Source organism: Dreissena polymorpha, chromosome 16, assembly GCF_020536995.1.
Source record: "Dreissena polymorpha isolate Duluth1 chromosome 16, UMN_Dpol_1.0, whole genome shotgun sequence".
NCBI classification, from domain to species: Eukaryota; Metazoa; Mollusca; class Bivalvia; order Myida; family Dreissenidae; genus Dreissena; species Dreissena polymorpha.
Genome location: NC_068370.1, coordinates 7,440,987 through 7,460,986, shown reverse-complemented (window position 1 = coordinate 7,460,986; position 20,000 = coordinate 7,440,987). Strand labels below are relative to the sequence as shown.

Here is a 20,000-nt window from a genome sequence, read left to right as displayed (position 1 = left end):
TTTAGGTTATTTTACATTTACTTCTTTATTACTACACCGATTCACTTCAAATTGATACTGGACCTCTCTTATGACAATACGGTCAATCTCAACCATGCATGGCCCCATTCCCAACCCTGGGGCGCCCCGCCCACATAGGCCACACCCACCAAAAATTTCCATTTACTATATTTTTTTCATTTCTACACGGATTCACTTCAAATTGATACTGAACTTTTGTTATGACATTAGGGTCAATCTCAACTATGCATGGCCCCAATCCCAACCCTGGGTCGCCCGCCCACATAGGCCACACCCACCAAAAAAATCCATTTACTATAATTTTTTCATTTCTACACGGATTCACTTCAAATTGATACTGAACTTCTCTTATGACATTAGGGTTAATCTCAACTATGCATGGCCCCATAACCAACCCTGGGGCCCCGCCCACATAGACCACACCCACCCAAAATTGCCTTTACTATAATTTCTTCATTTCTACACCGATTCACTTCAAATTGATATTGAACTTCTCTTATGACAATACAGTCAATCTCAACTATGCATGGCACCATTACCAACCCTGGGGCGCCCCGCCCACATAGACCACACCCACCCAAAATTGCCTTTTACTATAATTTCTTCTTTTCTACACCGATTCACTTCAAATTGATACTGAACTTCTCTTATGACAATACGGTCAATCTCAACTATGCATGGCACAATTACCAACCCTGGGGCGCCCTGCCCACATATGTCACACCCACCCAAAATTGCCTTTTACTATAACTTCTTCATTTCTACACCAATTCACTTCTAATTGATGATGAACTTCTCTTATGACAATACGGTCAATCTCAGCTATGCATGGCCCCATTACCAACCCTGGGGCACACCTAGGTCAAACATTCGGCGTGGGGATACGCGTCGGCCTCTGCCGCGCCATTTCTAGTTACATATGCTTTATGGTTTTAAATAATTGGGATGACACACTTTACCAAAATTAACCAGATAACCTATTATTGTTACCGACTGAATGTGCAACTTAAAACAGTAAAAAAAACTGGAAAAATACTTTCTTTTAAAAAATGTCATATTTTTCGCAGGTGTACTCTCTTGAAAACAAAAATGATATTTATCAGACACCCCAGTACTTCCTAGCTACATAGACGCTCCACTACCGCCTAGCAACCCGGCTGATACGACCAATCAGAACTTTGGTGACGATATGCGCCCTTACCCTACCAAGCCCGAACCTGGTCGTGATAACTCTGGGGTCATTAGTAAACTTGTTGAAAAAGGCAAGTAGTGACTTTGTTTTCAGACAAATTTAATCGTATGCATGCACGATATATTTCCAAGTGCACATTTTATATAGTTCCATTTTTCCAGATAAATTTTGAAGTTCATATTCAAGTGTTTATTCGAGATAGTTTCACGTTTATGACTTTACATGTCAACGTGTACATTTATATCCAAGTGAATTCAAAGTGTATGTCCGAGAAATTTTTAATAGCATATCCAAGAGTTTCACGGGTATATCTGATTTTGTTCAAAGCGTATATCTGACATAGTTCCACTTGCAAATCCGATATAGTTCCAAGCGAAAAAGCGAGAACGTTTGAAGTTAATTACAGATATAGTTAAAATTGTATTACCGACAAATTACAAGCGATGCACGATATACATGCAGTTTCAGATGCATACATATCAGACACCAATAAAGCTACAACTGCACATGTATGACAGTTTCAAAAACAGACAATACTTTCGTGTATGTTTATGCAGTAGTTAAAGATAGAAATCAGAAATAGTTTCAGATGGACACCATTTATCGTATCACAAATAATTGGCAAATAAGTATATCAATGATAAATAAAAAATGTATAAAAAATTATCAATAGCATTGTACACGGTATTTTTCGAAGACTTTAAAGGAAAATTGGATATATGCGATTTGTTTGAAATTTATTTTACTTGAATGAATAGTTGTAAATGTATGTCGCGTGGGTGGTTTCAGAGCTTGCCAACGAATTACGACAACTTCTGATGAAGAGCGAGTTGGATGCCTTTACAGAGGTGATAAAAATGGTTCATTTTATTAAAAAATAAAACATTGCTTTAAACGTGTATATGAAAGCATGATTTATTGATATTACCATGTAGTTTTGCATCGTACGACGTTGGGTCTTATTCATACTGAACAAGCTTCTATATAATTGTATTTATTGCCTATAAACAAGTAGCATACAAGTCGCACTGTCTCCCTGTACCTCTGTACATTTACGGGCGTCCGACGTGTCCGGCTGAAAATACATGTCGCAGCTTTAAAGTTGACCATACATTGATGTATTATAAAAAACTTGGCACAAATGTTAATTAAAGGGATCTGTTCACGGTTGGGAAAATCGACAAAATTGAAAACAATCGTTTCAGATTTGCAAATTGTCCTTGTAGTTATGTTATTTTCGATGTAACAATAATACTTAACAGTTACCTTGCTCTAAAATATTCATTGTATGCATCTTTTTACGATTTAACAACCTGAAAATTATGAAGCGTTACAAACGCGAAACGATTGAATAATTTGTAAAGTTTTGTTGCTATCGTTATATTTCGTGACACTACCTGGATTTCATATTTAAAGTATAAAATTCCATATAATGTATATTAGCACGGAGTGGTAAAAGCGTTACACTTTTACTCAAAGGATCAATGGTTCGAGCTCAGGTTTGGGTGCATATTTATCTCTCTATTTATGTTTTATCTTGTTTTATACTGGGATTTTTTTGTTTCGATGTTTATCATTATCAATTTAAAGCTTCCGATGACACATTTCAAATTATGCCAAAATCTTTGAACAAGTCCCTTTAACCATCATTAGAGAATGTGTTGCGTGTTACGCCCGTCCCTTTAATGTCAAGGTTACACTGATATATCAAAGGTGCAATGTGGCGATAAAAAGCTGCTCCGGACTGTAACCGTTTTTATCATGCACTTAAAAAACCACAAATGACCACCAGCATGATAAGGCTTGTCGCTTGTACAAGTCTCCCAACCTTTAAGACCAACTTCACACTAAAAGGTCAAACGACCAATTTGGCCATAAAAGCGGTATGCCATATGGACACGTGTCTTGCTTAAATCCGTGTTTAATGTGTTATAATCATGTGCTATCACGTTTCTTTTGTTGTGTATGCCTGATGAATGTTCCATAACTCACTGTATCCTCAAAAGTATATTTCAGAAATTTCTACCATTTCAAAGGAGTATTAAAATGATATATTATGTGTTTCAATCACAGAAACTTCATCTTCATCGTCAGAAGAGACAATCAACCAACACGTACGCCCTGGAAATACTTGTCGGAGTCGACCCTTCCGTCTGGAAAAAGTATGATGTACAGGGTCTTGCTCGTAAATTGTTCTTTATTTAGAAAGGCTCTTAACTATTGAATAAGGCATGAAGTTCCCTTATACATAGGCTGATAAGATTTAAAAAAAAAAGTAATATAACCAAACAAAAGCTCTACTTTGAGAGGAATGTATGCAATTAATAACTGAATCAGACATTGTACTTTTGTGGTGTTATGCCATAGTATTACTTTAATGTTTGGTTTTTCGTTCAGCTAATTACATTTGCGTAGCATTGTTGCAACGATCGAGCAATATGCAGTTGATAAATGATAATTTTCATCCCAATATTCTATTTCGTAAAGCATTTTTCTGGACTTACGATGCCAATAATTTTTCACCAAGCATTCATATATTGCTGGTATTCGACGTACCTGTCTAAGCCAGTTTCTGTTGACTATTGCAGGTACTACGCAAAAGCTGTTGACACAGCAACAGTGACTAAGGAGCAGGCAACTGAGTTGTTCATCCGGAAGCGTTTCTCTCACATCATTAACGGGGTAGGATATATAGGGCGTGTGTGCGTGCGTGTTTGTAGGATAGATAGGGCGTGTGCGCGTGCGTGTTTGTGAATATGTGCACGTTGTTGTCGTAGTAGAACGTCTGGATTACATCGGGATCTTTTCCATATGACCTCGCCCTTATGGTATTATATTAATGTTACTGATGGCAGGAGACGCTCCATTCCAGAAATGATTGACTTATCATGTTTTGTAGAGCGCGGTGGCACGTAACACACTGCACCTGTGTAAAACGTCTAATGCGAACACTGAAATATAAGTCTGATGCGAATGCGACTTGAACTTTGCTATTCACGGATCGTGAAGCCAATTCGTTACCACAGATCCATGTCTACCTAATTAACTCCTTCATATACGTAATTATACAAATTTACTCGTGAATGCTCAGGGGAAATGTATTGTTATATTGCCTTGTGATATATGTTACCGGTATTTTCATACACTATATTAACTGTCGTAACATTTCTTTTAAGAAAATAATAACTTTGAAAAAATATGTTAATAATGTTTTTTATTCTATGTGCGTTCATGCAAAGTTCAACAACAATTTGCGCCAATCATGAATTAGGATGAACACGAAGTTGCACTCTTTTAAAGCTGGAATATTAATAACCAGACTATTATTAAATTATTTGGTATATTAACATCCGTTTTCTGAGGCGCATTACACGATTCACAAACATGTATACGGGTTTATTTTATCTATAGTGCTACAAAAACACAATGTATCACATATTTTATTGACATGTGTATATTATATCTGATAGTGATGTTCGCCTTAACCAACAGTAAACACAATTCTGGTGCCATTTTAGATGAGTCTTCGCTATGAAAGCATCGAAGATCCTGAGTTGAATATTTACGTGTCTATGACTGGAATCATCTTTTACAAGGTAGGATTGAAAGACTTAAGATTCTTGGAGCTTTATAATTTATGTTTTATTGGCTTTCATCCCCATAATCAGCAATTTATTTTTCAATTTAAAAATGTAATAGCGTAGCATCAGTAGCATCAGCAACAGAGGCATATGAGCCCAAATCCAGGTACTATTGGAAGCTTTGGGATTCCACAGCATGGCATTATTTATTATTTTCAAATTATGAATATCCATAGACGCGATGATTAAATACATAATTTTTTATTTACTCAATGCTGATATTTTGTTGTGTTAAGTGTGTAATATTGCCAATATTTGATGTATCTATTTAGCTTATATATGAACAAGTGTCTGGATGGTTTTTGCAGACGATTGCTGCCAACAATCCGTTACCGAATGCTCAAACGGTGGAGACGGTTGAGGGGAGGGAGGTTGCAGATGGTTACTTCTACCTCAAACAACTGGCCGGTTGGCTTGCTGGTCTCTCTGGCACACCCGATAATGATCACGCTATGGTGTTTACCGAGTATGTCGTGACTTAATGATCACGCAATTGTGTTAACCGAGTATGTCGTGACTTAACATATCAATTATATGCGTTAAATCGAACCAGGCATTGGTAACAAGGCAAACCAGACATGCTCGTAGAAGAGACAGATAACTTTTAACTTAGTATAATATGTGTACTAGCAACTGATGAACACATAAACGTATAGTATTGTTTTTGTTGTAATGAAATCGGTCGTTCAGAAACAACAACAACTAGATATGCATTGATTAGTGTACCTTGTATAAAATCTCGTAGATACGACATATACTCGACTGACGAAGATTGGGGAGAGAGATCGTACGGCGTGATAGGGATGGCCTGGATGAACGGCGTATGTAACAGAAATCGTGTGTCCATCCAAGAGGACGACGACTACTTCACAACGACCAGTGTCGCTGCGCACGAATTAGGACATAAGTAAGTTCATATACTTAAATGGGTGCATGTATGTTCTTTTGATCAATAAACTTGTAGATGTATACCTGTGTATAAGAGTGCATTTTAATAAACTGCACATTTAAAACGTCATCTCTCGTTTGCTGCCGCCGGCTTTCTACGCTGTTTTACAAAGACTCGTATAGGCCTTTTCCTCCTCCCACTTGGAGGCGCACAGGCATGGGTATGTTTACTTACTAGACAGTTAATGTTTATTCAGGATATAACTTCACTCAATAACTACAAAAGCACACGCTAATAAATGACTTCAAAATAGTTCAAATACATCAATGGTAACTTAAAGAGGTCTTTTAACGTTTTCGTAAATTGACAAATAAAAATATTTGTTTCAGTTTCGCAAATTTGCGTTGTAGTGATCCTACTTGTGAGGAAACAGTAATACTGAATATTTACCATGCTCAAAAATATCCAGTATATGCATATTTTGATGTTCTACTGTTGTAATATTTTAAGAAACTACGGGGATAGCTTATATTTAGTATAAAATTCATCATCAATCGTATGAGCAAGAATGGCCGAGTGGTCTTAGCGATAGACTTTTACTCTGGGGATCAGTGGTTCTTTCTTACTTAATACCCATCCCTGGGATACACTAAAACCCATCCCTGGGATACCCTAATACCCATTCCTGGGATACACTAATACCAATCCCTGGGATACCCTAATACCCAATCTCTTGCACGATGGTTACATTACATTCACCTCTGTGTACAGTATACTAAACAATCTCTTGCACGACGGTTACATTGCATTCACTGCATTAAAGAAAATCATCTCACCATGATATCTTATATCAGTCTTAAATCATTATTATAAAATTGATATGGGGTTTTTTATGTAAAGAAACCAACATTCATACACACGTCGAAGCAATTCCTAACGTCACTCAATAAAAATTATGTTCAATTGTTTACATTTGTGATGTGCGTGGAATGATTCCGTCTGCGTAAATGCGCAATAAAATAGTTGCAAAAAGTTGCATTAAAACTCGCAAGTTTTTGCACGATTTATCGTACATTTAAAAGTCATATTTCTTAATTGAATGCATGCGATCTTAAATATCCAATCAAATATACATTGAATGCGTTTGTTCGGTTTTACCTATTTCATAGGCAAAATGGCAAGCTGAGCATTTCGCAGAGTTGTATGTGAGAGCAAGGAACGACAACTCTGCGTGGAGATTGCTTAATACCCATCCCTGGGATACCCTAATTCCCATCCCTGGGATACACTAATACCCACCCCTGCGATACTTTTATTCTTTTTTTAATGGAACTTTTTATAAACATTGTTACATTTATCAATATAAAGCATTTAATGACAAACTTCAATACATGCCAAAATCTGTGAAAAGCCCTCTTTAACATAGTGACATTCAGCGTCAACTATTTGCTATATGATAATACGTATTTATTTTCGCTCGATTGCATCGAAAGCCTAAGGCTCTCGAGTCCATATCCTAAGCCTAGAACCAGTACTTGTTGTCTTTGGTGGAGATCCCATGAACGCTCCGACGGTGGGGATCGAACCCGTGACTTCCCGGTCGCTAGGCGGACATCGTATCCATTACACCACGGCGACCTCGCAATATTTTCTATATTGTTATATATATGTAACAAGATCACCGCAAAACGGGTGCCACGCTCGGCTGCGAAAGCTTATCAGAATTATTTTTTAGAGGTCACAGTGACCTTGACCTTTGACCCAGTGACCCAAAAATGGGTGTGGCGTGTAGAACTCATCAAGGTGCATCTACATATGAAGTTTCAAAGTTGTAGGTGGAAGCACTTTGATGTTAAAGGAAAATGTCAAGGTTTTAGCACGGCGGACGCCGGACGGCGGACGGCGGACGACGAGCTGGCTATGACAATACCTCTGTTTTTTTCCGAAAACAGCCGAGCTAAAAGTCAGGATTGTGCAACCTTTAAAGCATAGCGCATTGGTGTTAATGCATGCAGTTTTTGATTGCAGCCTCGGTTCCTATCATGACGGCGAAAGAAGTGTTGACGTCGCCTCGGCTTGTTCCGCAAACTCAAAGTTCATCATGGCCCCGATTGTGTCCTCATTCAGTAGCAGCGATGCGTACACGGTGAACCCCTGGCGCTTCTCGACATGCTCCGTAAAGCAGTTTAAAAATTACATCAAGTCTCTGGGTACTAACAAGTGAGTCAATACATGTAAAGAACATCATGATGAAACAAATGTTACAGTCGGAGTGTATTAAATACAAGCGAAATGATATCTATTCACCGGACCATCATGTCCGGTAAGACACTTTAGTGCCAGTATTGGTCCAACGCAGACAGACTCAATTAAATAAGTCACACATTAATGGCGCTTCATAGTGGTTTGATTTTAAGGCAATAACACGATGCCTTATATTGAAAAGTTGAATCGATGTTTAATGATTTAAAGCAATTTGGAAACTAAAATTTAATGGAGGATAATTTATTGCGATAACAAAAATAAATAACTTGTTATCACTTTTACAAATGTCTGCTTATATATTTTGCAAAAAGTGTACCTACCTGTGTTAACTTCCCAATCAACCATTCAACTATTCGAATTAAATCAACCAAATCAAAGCATTCAGATGCTTTTACGCTGTGTGCAATTAAACCATGTAAACCACTTGCATCGGCTAATCTGACCTAGGAAAAGAATGAACATATTAAACTTACGCCGATTTATGTTAACAATAAGCGAATTCGATAATGATATTTCTGGAACGCGGCTCATAGCTGTACCGTTCTTTGAAGCTGCCTGCTGGACTCCGTAGACGCCACGGACGAGTACAAAATCCACTCGACCAAGCAACCCGGTGAGCTTTACTCGCCAACAGAACAATGTCAGCTCGAATATGGAATACATTCGAGATTGGGATGCGGTCAGGTAAGGTATAATAGAGGATATAACGGTGTAATACTGTTTAAATTAACACCGGAAATGGAGTATACCTCTTAACTTGTAAAACTAGCACCATTATGAACCTAAACAAAACAACCATCGCCCCTTTCACTACAAAAGCACCACCCCATCGTCATTACAGCAGCCACAACAAGTATAATCGTCAACATATTAATGGGCATCAGAATCATCCGCATCAACAGCATCATTGTCCGCATCATCGTCAGCATTATCTTCATCATCTTAATAATTATCATGATCATGATCATCAGTATCAACATGATCATCATCAACAAGATTCTTCACCTCCTCCTTCACCTCTTCATCATCATCAGCAGCAGCATTTTCATCACCATCATCAGCAGCATTTTCATCATCATCATCATCATTATCATCATCATTATTATTATTATAACGATTATTATTATTGTTATTTATTAGTCGGCCACAAACCCGCGGATATGCCTGCACATGTCATGTTTTCATGATGGTTTTTGTTATGATATTGCTGCCGCCCGAGGCACACCGTGCGACGATCCTTCTCTGAACAAGGTAGGAATTCAAATATACGCTCAGAGCTTTGATTCCATGATCTTAAAAGAGAAAGTGAACGCCCATATTTATTATTTTAAGATACCTGATCATAGTCAAATGTACCGGTCCATTTTCAATTTTATTTTACCGGAAAATTTCAAGAAATTGTGTATGATAATGAAGTGCGATATTAAAACTTAAAGTAGTTTAGAAAAACTTGTATAAAATAGAAACATAAGTTATGTTTTATAAAGTTATTACTGATTTGAAGTAGTTCATATATCTAGTTTCTGTTAACTTAATTATTATTTATCTGGATATATCGATTATGTTTAAGTGGTGCAAAGAGGGAAAATGTGTCTCTAAAGAAACGTCAGGTAAGCAAATGACGATTGGATACCTCTTTAAAAAATGAAAGGTGGCTACAGTGGATTCAGCTGGTCTTTCGTCTGTTTGTAGTTTGTACATAGACATAGACTGTTAAATCCTGCTTTATTTTTTACACTATATTCGTTTTTCTTCAGTTGTTGGTTCCTCGTCATTAAAATAAATAATTATATGATTAAATTGAAACTTTATGCATTCAATGATAGTTAAAGGCGCAGTGCAATTGTTCATAATAAAACACATTCAAAAAGACTAAACTGAAGCCATTTTGAATTTGTTAGATTAAAATTTTCACGAAGTCACACTTTGGCATCGAAAGTAAAAATAAAGCTCTTTTTATCACCTCTTGTAGATGATGTTTTCAAAAATTATGTTCCGATAATTTACCGCTTCCAGAGATAGATAATTAATCATTAAAAAATCTGCGATTGTCACAGAAAACAGCACCACTACGATTAAACCGACCACGACGTCAAGAGCGCCCACCATAACAACCACTATGTCGACCACGACGAGAACCACGCCGTCAACGACCATTAGACCGACTACGACACTGAGCGGCATTCCGGAAGGCTGCACCAATACAGGCTTGTACGACTGGTCGTGTGAAGAAATAAGCGCCTTCTTCAAAAATGAGTACGACTTAGATCCTGAGGACTGGTGTTACGATCCCTCGTGGCAGGACAGATGCTGCGTCATGTGTTATGGTGAGATACCTTTACCTGCTACATTATTTGCAAGATATTCGTTTTTCTTCAGTTGTTGGTTCCTAGTCATTAAAATAAATAATTATATGATTAAATTCAAACTTTATGCATTCAATGATAGTTAAAGGCGCAGTGCAATTGTTCATAATAGAACACATTCAAAAAGACTAAACTGAAGCCATTTTGAATTTGTTAGATTAACATTTTCACGAAGTCACACTTTGGCATCGAAAGTAAAAATAAAGCTCTTTTTATCACCTTGTAGATGATGTTTTCAAAAATTATGTTCCGATAATTTACCGCTTCAAGAGATAGATAATTAATCATTAAAAAATCTGCGATTGTTACAGAAAACAGCACCACGACGACTAGGCCGACTACGACACTGAGCGGCATTCCGGAAGGCTGCACCAATACAGGCTTGTACGACTGGTCGTGTGAAGAAATAAGCGCCTTCTTCAAAAATGAGTACGACTACGATCCTGAGGACTGGTGTTACGATCCCTCGTGGCAGGACAGATGCTGCGTCATGTGCTATGGTGAGATACCTTTACCTGCTACATTATTTGCAAGATATTCGTTTTTCTTCAGTTGTTGGTTCATAGTCATTAAAATAAATAATTATATGATTAAATTGAAACTTTATGCATTCAATGATAGTTAAAGGCGCAGTGCAATTGTTCATAATAGAACACATTCAAAAAGACTAAACTGAAGCCATCTTGGATTTGTTAGATAAACATTTTCACGAAGTCACACTTTGGCATCGAAAGTAAAAATAAAGCTCTTTTTATCACCTCTTGTAGATGATGTTTTCAAAAATTATGTTCCGATAATTTACCGCTTCAAGAGATAGATAATTAATCATTAAAAAATCTGCGATTGTTACAGAAAACAGCACCACTACGATTAAACCGACCACGACGTCAAGAGCGCCCACCATAACAACCACTATGTCGACCACGACGAGAACCACGCCGTCAACGACGACTAAGCCGACAACTACGATAACTACGCGTCCCACGACGACTAGGCCGACCACGACGAGAACTACGCCGACCACGACGACTAGACCGACTACGACACTGAGCGGCATTCCGGAAGGCTGCACCAATACAGGCTTGTACGGCTGGTCGTGTGAAGAAATAAGCGCCTTCTTCAAAAATGAGTACGACTACGATCCTGAGGACTGGTGTTACGATCCCTCGTGGCAGGACAGATGCTGCGTCATGTGCTATGGTGAGATACCTTTACCTGCTACATTATTTGCAAGATATTCGTTTTTCTTCAGTTGTTGGTTCCTCGTCATTAAAAGAAATAATCATATGATTAAATTGAAACTTCATGCATTCAATGATAGTTAAAGGCGCAGTGCAATTGTTCATAATAAAACACATTCAAAACGACTAAACTGAAGCCATCTTGGATTTGTTAGATTAACATTTTCACGAAGTCACACTTTGGCATCGAAAGTAAAAATAAAGCTCTTTTTATCACCTCTTGTAGATGATGTTTTCAAAAAGTATGTTCCGATAATTTACCGCTTCCAGAAATAGATAATTAATCATTAAAAAATCTGCGATTGTTACAGAAAACAGCACCACGACGACTAGGCCGACTACGACACTGAGCGGCATTCCGGAAGGCTGCACCAATACAGGCTTGTACGACTGGTCGTGTGAAGAAATAAGCGCCTTCTTCAAAAATGAGTACGACTTAGATCCTGAGGACTGGTGTTACGATCCCTCGTGGCAGGACAGATGCTGCGTCATGTGTTATGGTGAGATACCTTTACCTGCTACATTATTTGCAAGATATTCGTTTTTCTTCAGTTGTTGGTTCCTCGTCATTAAAATAAATAATTATATGATTAAATTGAAACGTTGTGCATTCAATGATAGTTAAAGGCGCAGTGCAATTGTTCATAATAGAACACATTCAAAAAGACTAAACTGAAGCCATCTTGGATTTGTTAGATTAACATTTTCACGAAGTCACACTTTGGCATCGAAAGTAAAAATAAAGCTCTTTTTATCACCTCTTGTAGATGATGTTTTTAAAAATTATGTTCCGATAATTTACCGCTTCAAGAGATAGATAATTAATCATTAAAAAATCTGCGATTGTTACAGAAAACAGCACCACGACGACTAGGCCGACTACGACACTGAGCGGCATTCCGGAAGGCTGCACCAATACAGGCTTGTACGACTGGTCGTGTGAAGAAATAAGCGCCTTCTTCAAAAATGAGTACGACTTAGATCCTGAGGACTGGTGTTACGATCCCTCGTGGCAGGACAGATGCTGCGTCATGTGTTATGGTGAGATACCTTTACCTGCTACATTATTTGCAAGATATTCGTTTTTCTTCAGTTGTTGGTTCCTAGTCATTAAAATAAATAATTATATGATTAAATTCAAACTTTATGCATTCAATGATAGTTAAAGGCGCAGTGCAATTGTTCATAATAGAACACATTCAAAAAGACTAAACTGAAGCCATTTTGAATTTGTTAGATTAACATTTTCACGAAGTCACACTTTGGCATCGAAAGTAAAAATAAAGCTCTTTTTATCACCTTGTAGATGATGTTTTCAAAAATTATGTTCCGATAATTTACCGCTTCAAGAGATAGATAATTAATCATTAAAAAATCTGCGATTGTTACAGAAAACAGCACCACGACGACTAGGCCGACTACGACACTGAGCGGCATTCCGGAAGGCTGCACCAATACAGGCTTGTACGACTGGTCGTGTGAAGAATTTAGCGCCTTCCTCAAAAATGAGTACGACTACGATCCTGAGGACTGGTGTTACGATCCCTCGTGGCAGGACGGATGCTGCGTCATGTGCTATGGTGAGATACTTTTACAGAGTTCACCCCCCCCCTGCACCCCCTCCCCGAGTCTCAGTAGGCTACCCCCCCCCCCCGGAAAAAGGGGAACGTTTGTGTCCATTTCCTCGTTCTTATACGGACTTTTTTCAGCAATGACAGGTTCAAATTACTTAAATGTGTAAAGTTATTAATTAGCAAGAGGAATGTATCTACTTCTGTGCTTGAAGTTATTCGCCTTGCAATAAGAGGTTTGAAAATATTTGACAATGTTAATTTAATATAGACGTGCTTGTTCGGGTTATCTCTTTTGGAATTCATGAGAAACTTCTTTCCTTCAAATGGTTATTCATAAACATTGGATGATCCTCTTCAATGTTTTATCTCAGATTAAGGACAATTAAAACAGCAAAACATTATTTTAATTTCATAAATAATTACCTGCTATCCCTAGCTATACCTTCCCATGTGGGTTAGCTTCTCCAGAAATCTTCAAGTGCCGGAATTCGGCCACCTCTCCTACTGAAACAGATCAGGTTAAGCATAGTACAATGTAAACTAACCGGAAATCAAGAACCGTAACTCATCTTATTTTTCTGGACAACACACACTGTGCAGATCGCCCTTTTTTATCGGCTTTAAATTTGGACTTTTAGTTCAATTCTGCGTGTTGGATTGGGTTTGAAATTGATGAATTGTATAATTTATCGTTTCTGCTTCATTCAGAAATCTTTCTTGTAAATTATTTTGTTGATAATTCATTGCTTTTCACTTTTTCCGGGTTTTTCCATCTGCTCATGATTTGAGCACGAGGATTTCGTGAGATTTGTCAACAACTTATTGACACGTTTGTACATTGTAAATATTGTGTTTAACTGATTATTTCAGTTATGTTGTTCTTTTTACATTTTCTTACGCGGATTCTCTTCTTTTTCTACTTTCAGAATAAGAATGAGTTTACAAACTAGATGTTTGTATAGGCATATTAAGGCTTCGTGGGATTCCCACAAGACTTGTTTAGTATGCACTAATTGTTCCTGTGAACGTAAATTCTCTGTTTGTAGTGCGTAAGACGATGCGACGTGGCAGAAAGAAATCCGTCGCAGAACGTTTCTTGCAGAAAACGTACAGATGAATCTTCATCAGATGAGAAATTTCCGATGACGTTACACCAGACGTCAGATGATCTATTGCAGCATCAGTCATGACGGCATTGGTCAAGATCGTGCATAGGTTTTCTTTCATACAATGACAGAATGTTGATCATTTGCCATTGTGTGCAATGATTTTACTTTCCATATGACAATCTGTTTTTAAATTTAACTTTAATTTACGATCTTCTGCAATCGTAATATAGGTACTATTGACTTTCTCTTTTACAATAATAATTAGAGAATGCTAATTATTTTTATTATGGGCAAAACATGATTTTATGTACCGTATGATAATCTGGTCCGTGACCAGTTTTATTGTCGAATATGTTTTGCTCTTGTCTTTCATATCATCGAATACACGATGGTCGCAGATACAAGAGTGGAATAATACCCGGTGACTTTGAAGAACACAGATGACGCATTGCAGACATCAGTCACCGGGTATCAGGCAGGATGGCGACCGTACTTTTCAAAGTCGATCAACATCAGACCTTATGGCGACAACCGTCAGTCGGTCTTTGCCTGATGGCATTGGTCAAGGACATCGACCAATGCGAGACCAAATGGCATCCGCCATGCGGTCATTATCCGGTGATTACGGTGGTCATTTCATGACCAGTACGTCACCGGGTACCGGACCAGTCACCGGGGACCGGTCCGGACAACGACCGGTCACCGGGGACCGGTCCGGACAACGACCGGTCACCGGGGACCGGTCCGGTCACCGGTCAGACTTACCGGTCACCGGTCACCACTGACCGGTCCGGTCACCGGTCAGACCCACCGGTCACCGGGGACCGGTCCGGTCACCGGTCAAAACCACCGGTCACCGGTCAGACTCACCGGTCTCCGGTCACCGGGGACCGGTCCGGTCACCGGTCAAAACCACCTGTCACCGGTCAACATTGACCGGTCCGGTCACCGGTCACCGATCAACATTCGTCACAAACACCGGTCACCAGTCACCGGTCATACTGACCGGTCACCGTACACCGGTCAACATGCACTGATTATTAACCGGTCAACAGCTGCTGGTCACCGGTCAACGATCAGAAACAGACATTCTTCTTCTTCATCGGACTATTACACATCTTCGTCGTCGAATGCACATTCGTCGTCGACTATTTCCGATGATAGAGGTACACGCTCTTATTCATCGAGCAGTCCTCATTCACGTCATCGTTATGATCATCATCGATCATCACGGAAACGATACTCGAGGATACGTTATTACCGTCGTAGCCGTTCTAGCTCTCGCCATCGTAGCTGTTCTAGATCACGGCATTACAGGAATAAAGGTCGTAGACAAGCTTATTGAAGCATTGTCGTTCCGACTTTTATGACCGGTCACATTACTATTCTATTTCTGATTGTAATGTCGCCATACCCTATGCACCAGTTTCCATTATGATGTTAACACATGTTGCAGTGACTGATCCGATTTCACAGCTCTTCTATTCTGGTGTTCATCTCACCACAACGGCTGCACCGAGGGCATCTACTTCTATTCCTAGTCGGAACCCCCGGCTGCTATACCGTCTATGCGTGACACATGGTTCAAGATTCCTTTGGAATTATGTACCTGTCACTTCTGATAATTCACCGTCTATTTCCGGCTTTAATTATCAGTGTGTTGACTTTGCGGATTGTCATTATTCGATATCGGAGGATAATCCTATCATTCCTACCACTTTCTATGGACGAGAATGGCAACATCATTCACCGGGTATAGGGCATGATGGAGATCTTTCTATGCTAACTTCTTTACAAAGTTGATCAATATCAGACCATATGGTGACAACCGTCAGCCGGTTTATGCTCGATGGTATTGGTCAAGGACTACAGACGTCACGGAAAATAGTCATTAATATTGATTCCAACAGACTTGTTAATGATGCTTCTCGCATTGATACACGCCTTCCTATTGGTTCTACTGTCTTACCAGTATTTCAATCGTTGGAATCAGCTAATAGACATTCCAAACTAGGAGAACTGTGGAATGTGCCTTAGGATTTATCTGATCCTAACATAATGAACGGACTAGAAGCTACAAACCTGTCAGTTTGTTGGAAATGGTTTCCGGACAATATGTTATCACAGATTCCAATTCTTCCGGAGTTAATACCACATCTTCAATGGTGGCTAGACGAGTAGACTCTCTGACAGGAGTGCCCCTTCTTCCTCCGCAACCGTCTTTGTATCTTATGACGGACGCGATCAAGGATGGGTATGGTGTTCATATGTAACCACTCATTCTAACAGTTTCGGGGTTGTGGTCTCATCAGGAATCACATCTACATATCAACAATCTAGAAATGAGAACGGTCTTTCTAGCTGTATCTATTTTCCAGTCACATTTTCGAGACTCTTGTGTATGGTGTCAACAGACAACACATCTGTTGTGACTATTCTTTTGTGAAACATTTTATTTATACCCCAAAACACCGATGTGCGAACAACAACTCAAAAGCTGTGATACCAAACAACTCACAACACAAGCCACGCGTGCTTTTGATTAAATAACGTCTTTAATAATTACTCTAGTTAGCAATTGCAAACGAAGGCCATAGTGTAAATCAGATAACAATACAAATTCCCACATAGACGAACTGACCTCATCGGTTTGACGAAAGACTTCACATCTGGTATTACCGATAAGTTAGACGAAACGGGGATTAGATGAAACGACGATAAACCGACGTTTCAACTAGCACACATCGGTCGTTCTTTACTTCCAGACACAGAGGTGAACATTTTATCACTCTTTGTGTCTGGAAACCAGGAACTTTTTCATTCTTTGCAAGAAAATTCTCTATCGTCTTACACATACCAGGTCGTCTCAACGCCCTGATGGACGTTTTGTCTTGCAGTTCTTTCTGTCGAATTATTTTCCGTTGGATTTAATGGAATATAATTTGCGCATGCGCAGCATTATGTTTACAATGGCGTGGATGTGTATGCAAAGTTAATCGGAAAACGTTGTTTATCATCGAACGCTAATAGTAATCGTAATGCGATCGTAGATCGCAGTTTGATACTGAAAAACGTCAATAATGCATTTCACAGAAATCGATCCAGCAGGGTGTGCGATTGTTATACATTCGTCCACTTTACATAACTGTAAATATCTTGCCTTCTTGGTGAGTTGGTTCCATAATTACATGGAAACTAATTAATGAATCATGGGATTATGATTTTTCGACTTTTTTTGTAGTCTCCTGTACAATTATTTTCAGGAAACTTCTTCACAGGTCAATTTCATATCTCAGAGAGACATATTTATACTGATCCTAGCTATGAAACGTCAACATTATGTTTTTCGTTCAGTTATCTTCTTAATAGGTTTGGCTTGAGTTGTTGGGTTGCTTAATGAGCTTCCTATGAACCTTTGTTTCATCATGCTTATTAACAGTCCCAATATATATTTTAAGACTGTTTTTCGTCTAATTATGGTTTTTACCATTCGGATCTGTAATTTTGTTATGTTAGCCAGGATTCCTTGCTTATAATCAATTCCCCTTTATGGCTTATAACCCGTCAAAGTTCCAAATCTTTCTATATTTGTGGACATGAAGATGATAATGATATAATTCTTTACCCAGTCAGGACGTTAAAATTCTATCTTAAGAGTAAAGTCTATTCGAGGGTCTCGTAAGAGACTTTTCATTCCATTAAAAGGGGGGATGTGTCTGAAGCTTCGAATTATCGTTGGGTAGCCTCGACTATTAAGAAGGCGTTTTCATTACTCTTATCTAGGGATTTATCCCTTTTTAAGATTAGACCGCACGATTTAAGAACTCTTTCGGCTTCGTGGGCGTATATTAATAATGTTCCACTTTCTGAAGTGCTTCAAGCTGCTTTTTGGATGAATCCGACCACCTTTTCCTCATTCTATCTTCGTTCTCTTGATTGCCATCAGGACAATTTATATAGATTGGGTCCTCTTGTGGTTGCTTAATCAGTAGTTTCTTCCATGGCGTAATGTACTCGTTCTATCCAGAAACTACGTACAATATAGTACTAACGAAGATTGTATGAGGACATATTGCGAATATCTCTGGCTGAGAAACCTGATAATAGTTTTTTTTGCTGTGATGGGAAAATATACGAGAACCTCCCACCATAGCTACAAAATCAGCTAGGGATAGCAGGTAATTATTTATGATATTAAAACATTTTATTTTTAAATAAAATTCATTTTAATAATTAAATACTTACCTGCTATCGGTAAGTCCCCACTCCGAACCCCGCCCATCGTTTTATATTTTCATAATTAATTTGAAAAGTAAGATGAGTTACGGTCCTTGATTTCCGGTTAGGTTACATTGTACTATGCTTAACCTGATCTGTTTCAGTAGGAGAGGTGGCCGAATTCCGGCACTTGAAGATTTCTGGAGAAGCTAACCCACCTGGGAAGGTATAGCTAGGGATAGCAGGTAAGTATTTAATTATTAAAATGAATTTTATTTATAAAAAATTGTTTCAATACAAATCTATTTACATGCATTTACTCAACAGATTGCCATGAGACCTTACATGCACCTTCATGGCAAAGCGGAAGTTTGTAAACTAGCCAAATGTCTTGTTGTAATGATCCACTATTTAATTAGATTTTTACTGCATTCTGCTTGTTTCTTTTCTCAGCAAATAGTGAACATATGTCAATACATAGATTGGAAATCTAGATAGGAATTCGCTTCAGCTCAGAGTTGTGTCTTTCATTAGGATGTTCCGCTTCAAGAATATTCTGATTTTTATAATTGAAACATGTCTTAAAAGTGAATAAAGGAATAAAGAATAAATAACAATATAACAGTGTTTGACCATCTCTTCGATCGAACATGTTTGAACAATCTTTTATTGATAATGATTTGATCTTATTTGAACTGATAAGATCTTTAAAAAAATATATTATCTTTTTCTCTTTTTTCAGTAAACGGCATTTACTACAAGAAATAATTGCGAAATCCGGCGTTATGACCACGGACACAACATATTTCTTTTTCTTTTTATATTCTGTCTTTGTGACATAAATTTATACTTATATATTTTCTTCCTAATAAACAACGCATCTTCGAACGTGTTATTATGAGTTCACTATTAATTTTGTAGACAACTGTGAACACAAAAATATCTCCAATGACATGATTGTGTGACAATGAGGTCTTATTGAACAATATTTTCATTATTATGATATGCAACAAAATCTTAATAATGCGTATGGAATCTCCTACCAAATATTGTTTTTGGGCAATCGTTTAGATATAAAATAACCCATTTATGCCTAGCGTCTAGAAAAAAGGCTCTGGCAAACAGCGTAGACCCAGATGAGACGCCGCATTATGCGGCGTCTCATCTGGGTCTGCGCTGTTTGCTTAAATGAATTTATGTAAGAAATATTCTAAATATAGAAATAAATATACTAGACATCCCTAATTTTGGAAATAAATTGATCCAATTTAGAAGGATGGGAGAGTCCACAAGGCTTAAATTGGTTAAGACAAAGCCCTATCACTAAAATAGTGTGAAATGTGTTTTGTAAAAAACAGTTTTGATATACTCCAACTTATTACCTTGCTCGATAATGGCAAGCACATGATGTGGGTGATACATGTACAAAGAGTTCTTTTTGTCCATTTGCTTGCCAATTGACTTACCAACCACAAATCGAAAAT

At 38.2% G+C, this 20,000-nt stretch overlaps 1 protein-coding gene across 16 annotated transcripts in view; it reads left to right on the top strand.

Moving 5' to 3' along the window:
- Positions 1-19,404, top strand: part of LOC127862990 (A disintegrin and metalloproteinase with thrombospondin motifs 19-like) — a 27,732-nt gene extending 8,328 nt beyond the window's left edge. Inside the window, exons 5-22 of one of the 16 annotated variants that reach the window (XM_052402289.1) lie at positions 1,125-1,283; positions 2,003-2,061; positions 3,287-3,375; positions 3,802-3,895; positions 4,732-4,809; positions 5,163-5,320; positions 5,600-5,761; positions 7,772-7,963; positions 8,560-8,692; positions 9,149-9,259; positions 9,579-9,618; positions 10,066-10,335; positions 10,686-10,874; positions 11,227-11,574; positions 11,927-12,115; positions 12,468-12,656; positions 13,007-13,195; positions 19,259-19,404. In XM_052402289.1, coding sequence (XP_052258249.1) covers positions 1,125-1,283; positions 2,003-2,061; positions 3,287-3,375; positions 3,802-3,895; positions 4,732-4,809; positions 5,163-5,320; positions 5,600-5,761; positions 7,772-7,963; positions 8,560-8,692; positions 9,149-9,259; positions 9,579-9,618; positions 10,066-10,335; positions 10,686-10,874; positions 11,227-11,574; positions 11,927-12,115; positions 12,468-12,656; positions 13,007-13,195; positions 19,259-19,284 — 2,675 coding nt within the window. In that variant the 3' untranslated portion in view covers positions 19,285-19,404. The remainder of the gene's footprint in view (positions 1-1,124; positions 1,284-2,002; positions 2,062-3,286; positions 3,376-3,801; positions 3,896-4,731; positions 4,810-5,162; positions 5,321-5,599; positions 5,762-7,771; positions 7,964-8,559; positions 8,693-9,148; positions 9,260-9,578; positions 9,619-10,065; positions 10,336-10,685; positions 10,875-11,226; positions 11,575-11,926; positions 12,116-12,467; positions 12,657-13,006; positions 13,196-19,258) is intronic. The other 15 variants (XM_052402294.1, XM_052402291.1, XM_052402295.1 and 12 more) reach the window with 15 other exon arrangements.
- Positions 19,405-20,000: the final 596 nt, after the last annotated feature.